The sequence below is a fragment of the Pteropus vampyrus genome, unplaced genomic scaffold (genome assembly GCF_000151845.1).
Source record: "Pteropus vampyrus isolate Shadow unplaced genomic scaffold, Pvam_2.0 Scaffold159, whole genome shotgun sequence".
Lineage (NCBI taxonomy): Eukaryota > Metazoa > Chordata > Mammalia > Chiroptera > Pteropodidae > Pteropus > Pteropus vampyrus.
The window spans coordinates 40,692-45,974 of NW_011888940.1; the positions used below are offsets into that span (position 1 = coordinate 40,692).

The following is a 5,283-nucleotide window of genomic DNA, read 5'->3' on the forward strand; positions in this document are numbered from 1 at the left end:
CTCGACTGTGCCATGGACGCCTGCATCAACCTCGGTCTGCTGGAGGAGGCTTTGTTCTACGGCATCCGGACCATGGAGCCGTACAGGTAGGTCCCTGGGAGGGGGCCGAAGCCAAGGCTGTGGGCACAGGATCGGCGTCACGAAGTCATTCTGATTACTGCTTTCTATTGAGTGTTCTCATCTGCTTCTCGATCGGTGCGGAAAACCAAACCTTGTTTTAGTCACTCCTTTGTGCGCTCACTTACGCATTCATTTGTCAGTTGTAGAGTTCCTTCCCTGTGTCACACGCTGTGGGTGTGCAGAAACTAATGAGATGCTGTCTCCGTGTGGAGACAATGATTACAATTCGGTGTGCCGCTTGCGGTGACAGAAGCGAGCACAGAGTTCTGGGGGAGACGGGGAGACGGAGAGAGGCACGCAGCTCGGCTGGAGTCGGGGAGGCTGTGTCACTGGCCTCTGCTGACCCAGGTGAGCGTGGCCGGTGCGGGACCCCAGTCCGGCTGACGGTAACGATGGTCTCCTCCATTTGTCAGGGCCTTTCAGGTCCCAGGGTTCCTTCACTCGAAGCATTTGACCTCATGATCCTTGTGACCCAAGCGAGACAGCGGGGAGACAGCCCTGCTCACACATGTCCTCGGGTCAGGTGAAGGAGCTGTTGCTAATTCATCGTTTCTTGTCTGGCCTCAGCTCCGCCGGACCGGGGGCATCGGTCCCTTTATGTTCTCGTAACCTTGCGGAGCTTTGGCGGTGCTGAGTCTGGTGCTGAGAGTTGGGTGCTGGTAGGGGCGGGGCCCTGGTCGGCCGTGGGCCAACCGACAGCACGAGTTTGGAAGTCGAGACAGATCGGTCCAAGGAAAAGGGCGCAGAGACATATGTGCCGTCGTCTGAGGTCGGAATAACTGTTTACAGCAGAGAACAAGGTCGCTCACTTCTGGGAAAGTGCCCAAAAGAATCTGGGACCGGGGGCGGGTGGGGAAGGGCCCTGGAGAACGGGGTCGCCATTCTGGGTAGCTCTGAAGACCATGCAAACATGACGTCAGCCCTGAGGGGCTGAGCAGAGGGAGCACCCAGGTCCAGGCCCCTGCAGTGTGGGACAGCGGGCAGTGGGGTGGCTCTAAGGGGAGGAGGGGAGGGAGGCAGAGACCAGGGTACTGCCTGTCCACAGCTGAGGAAGAGCCTCAAGAGACAACTGAGGGGGGGCGTAGCCAGGACCAACGTGACGAGAACGGAAGCAAGTCTAGAGTCTAGGATATCGGTTCAGGCAGAGGTAGGAGGCTGGAAATGAGACACTTGGTTGGGAAACCAGGCCTGGGCCGGGGGCGTGGGGCAGGCCAAGAGGAACCTGCAGGTGGCGAAGACCCCAGGTGGATGGCAGAGGTTTGTAGGCCACTGATGGCACCAGGGTGACCCCGAGGGTGTTTTCAGAACTATGTAGGTTGTTTCTTCCACTGCCTTGTGGTCGCATAGTTTCAGAAGCCAGACTGTGAGTCAGCTTTAATCAAACTTATCAGAGATTGCCTGCAGGGCTGACTATAGACTTTCCCATGAGCGTGAGATGTGTCTTCAATGTGATGAATCTTGTGGGTTCTCAGAAAATATGAATTGAACACAAAGAGATACGGCTTTCTTTCTCTGAGCCTCCGTGTTGCAGGGAGAGGCAGGTAGGGGGCAGTCAGTATTACCCGTCTGAACTCCAGGGCTTGGTCTCAAGAAGCCAAAACCCCAGACTGCCGGGTGAGTGATACACTCCAGCCGACTGAGAAAAGCCTCTCTCTCCAGGCCTCCCCAGCAGCCACTGGCTCCACATTGCTGGGCGTGCAGTGACCCTGCCTGCTACAGCCTCCCCTGCATCACGCAGGCTGCCCTCTGAGCTCGGAAACCCTGTTTCGGCCCCCCACGTCACAAGGAAGGCCGCACGCCTTCAAGGCGCTTCTGCGCATGTTTGAACCCTCTTTTCCCCACACCTACCAAGGCCTTTCAAATAAGCGAGGCCAAGTCCACCGGAATATACTCCGTGTTGTTTGGAATACATTAGGTTGCATTTTCCTGGTGTTTGTCAGGCCATAGCCTCTCTGTAAATGAACACGCTGTTCTGATGCTGGGTGACGCGTTTCCAAGCCTCCCTCGTTTCTCTTCGCTGGAGCTTATTAAGGAGTCGCTGCTCTGCGATGCGCTGTAGCTCAGGAAATCGTCTGCCCCGATCCATTGCAAATGAGTGAGATCGGAACCGTTCGCTTTCTAAGGGGGAATGGAGGAAAGAGCTATAAGTAATCAGAACCAACGCAGTTGATGAAATGAAGGGGGTGGATGCTGTCACACGTTGCCTTTTTTCCCTTTAGCGTGGACAAAAGTGAAAATGAGGAATGAAGGGGCAGGTGCCCTGCGAGCCCTCTAGACGTCTAGGATGTGAGGCAGGGATTCGGAAGCCGGGGTGGCTTTTGCCCCCCAGAGGTGCATGAGGGAATGCTCACTGCGGACCATCAGACGTCTACGCCGTCTCCCTCCAAAACGCTCCGGGCGGGCTTCTTGTTCACCTTTAGCCAAGGACACGGGCGGTTAACTAGGCAGGAGTTGCCCAAAGGGGGCTGCACTGCGATCTGCCATAACGGCGTTACAGTGTTAATGTACCGTTTGCAACAACCAGGTTGCGGTCAGGTCTCTGGTGATGATGTCGTCACTCCCGACCTTCGCTAAGTTCTCCCTGCCGACCACAGAGGAGAAAGTGTCTATGTTCCATTTTTATGCAAATCGTTGCATCGCCCTGAGCTCCCTTCTCGCTACTCTGTCATTTATTGGTACTCGATGGAAGTTCTTTTATGATGGAACACAATAGTAAGTTCTTCAGATTTCATAAAGCAAGTTGGAAAAGATTCGCATACAACATAATATTTTTTCTGAGAGTATCTGTGTGTTATATCTATAATTATATTGGCATAGTCATCTGTACCTTAGCATCATAAACAGCAAGCAGATGAAAGTAACTTAAACGCATTTTATAAATTTTATTTAAAAATTTAATTCAGTCAAATCTTAAGTATAAGATGAACTGAATTCCAAAAGTTTGTTTGCCAGTGGTAGTTTAGGAACTTGAAAATCGCTTTCTTGTCGAAGAATGTATCATAGATGATGGCGAGGTTGTCTGAGTAGCCCATAATAGCATCAACATATGCTATAAATTTGAAGAAAAAAAAAGAAATATACAAATAAAATTGAACATAATTTTAAATTCGATTTAAATTATGTTGAATACGAATTAAACTTGATTTTCTTAAGGAACCAGAGAGTGATAGGGAGATACAGAAGCTTTTTAAGACTTCAAGGGGGACTTTCAATATATTCACACATGTTCTGGTAACTTAACTTTTGTCATAAGAATAGTACGTACTTTTAGAAAAGGACATCTTCAAAAAACATGAAGCTAAAGATCACTCTCATCGTTCAAACTCTCGTCCCATTCCCAAGAGATAACCATAGTGGTCAGTTTCTTTGCTGAAATGTTCCGCGTACATCCATACACTTCCATTCCCGATGCACTCCCATAACTCCTTAAAGCCTCCATTCTTTTTTCCTGTTTCCCCAGCCATCCTCACACCAAAGACACAGGGTGGGCATCTGTTGGACCAGCTCCCGAGTGCCTGCCTCATTCTTGGTAGCAGATGCCTAGAGTTTCCTCTTACACGCACGCCATGGCGCGCAGGTCAGCCCTGTCGCTTCCATGTGCGTTGACTATGTCAGACGGTGTTTCGATGAACGCCCACGCACTTGTACTGATGTGACTGAATCCGTGGGGCAAATCCGTCTGATAAATTTCCGATTGCTAACTTGCCACATGAGACGTTATGGTCATTTTAGAATATAGAGAACTATCACCAAACTGTGTGCCTCATCCAGCAAAAGGTCACTCTTTTCTCAAGACTTGAGCACGGAGGGCATGATTTTTATCATGTCTAAATTCGTTTCAAAATCTCTAAGGGCCTTTTCCTCTTCCTTGACCAAAGTCTGCTCTTATAGGATGGGATTTGCTGGTATTGATTTTGTGGTCCACAAATAGTATTTTTGTGGTGGTGTGAATGACATTTTTGTGAGTTACCTGGTCAAGAAGCGGAAGAACAAGAATGATGAAGGAACTTAAACAAACGTGAGTGTGTACATGATGGCACCATATCAGAGAAAGAGGAGAAGAAAGCTAAAAAGCGTACAATTTCAGGTCAATTTTTTGGTGCTTCGTTGTTAGAAAAAAAAGATGGTGGAAAAAGTAGAAGTAAAACGCAGCTGGTAGTTTGTGTTCATGACATGTTTACAACTCAGGTGTTTGTAACCCGGAGATCGCTAGTAATGACGTAGCAGCCGCATCAGTTTTCATTTTGCCAGTAATTTTTAAATTTTCCCTTCAGAAGCTTTGGCAGATAAGTTGATAAAATGTTAGGTTTCATCACAGCAGTACCTTCCACTGCTGTTTTCAAGCTGGCTCTGCCTCCGAAGACATCCAAGTGCTCTCTGTGGGTTTTTGTCATCCGTCAATATGCTGGCCTCATGCAGGAGCCATCAGAGCTTGTGGATGCACGTTATGGCGGGGGTGCCCGGGAGAGGGATGGGTGCAGTCAGTCACCTAACAACGCCTACCTGGGCCTGCCTTTGCTGCTCCCTCAGCTCTCTGTGTCACACAGATGTCGTCAGGTTGCTGGTGGCACTATGCCTTTCAGTGCAGCTCATTCCTGAAGGTAAGGCCCCTCGGCTGTCATGTGTACTGCGGGACTCTCCTCCATCACACTCCCAGAGTCAGACCTGGAGGAGGAATCAGAGCCGGTCTCCACTCAAGAGGGGACCCGAGCTCCTGGGCTTCGTCCAGTGTCCCGTTCCCTCATCTTGTTTGCCAGCTACCTTCCGTGGTGAGCTTTACGGGATTATTTCACCCAATGGATGAGCAGGTTCTGCTTATTGCTACAGACAATAATCCTTTAGCCACTTAATCATTTTTTCCACACTGTAGTTTTCAATTAAAGTATCTGGTGGCCAAACCCCTATCCCAGGTTTTGAGCTCTGTCTGTGTAAAATACAGAGTTAGCTGATATATCTAATTAGGGCCTCTTTTCCCTTGCTGCCAGTTCTGTATGGTTGACTTCTTAGCCACAGCCCTTGTCTTGTCGCAGGGGCAATGACCACCTGCATGGCAGTGACGGATCCGTCAAGGCCCAAACACTTTTAATTTAACCTTTTTGATATTAGGCCGTTTAATTTAATGCTAAAGGGCTCTCTTAATTCAGAATCTAGAAATATCACGAA

The 5,283-nt window shown here is 49.5% G+C and overlaps 1 protein-coding gene across 2 annotated transcripts in view; it reads left to right on the forward strand.

Moving 5' to 3' along the window:
* LOC105298693 (histone-lysine N-methyltransferase SMYD3) overlaps positions 1-5,283 on the forward strand; it is a 94,035-nt gene that overhangs the window by 518 nt on the left and 88,234 nt on the right. Inside the window, exon 2 of one of the 2 annotated variants that reach the window (XM_011370062.2) lies at positions 46-86. The exons of the other annotated variant lie outside the window; for it this stretch is intronic. Within the exon in view, the coding sequence (XP_011368364.1) occupies positions 46-86 (41 nt within the window). The remainder of the gene's footprint in view (positions 1-45; positions 87-5,283) is intronic. 2 annotated transcript variants of the gene reach the window in all.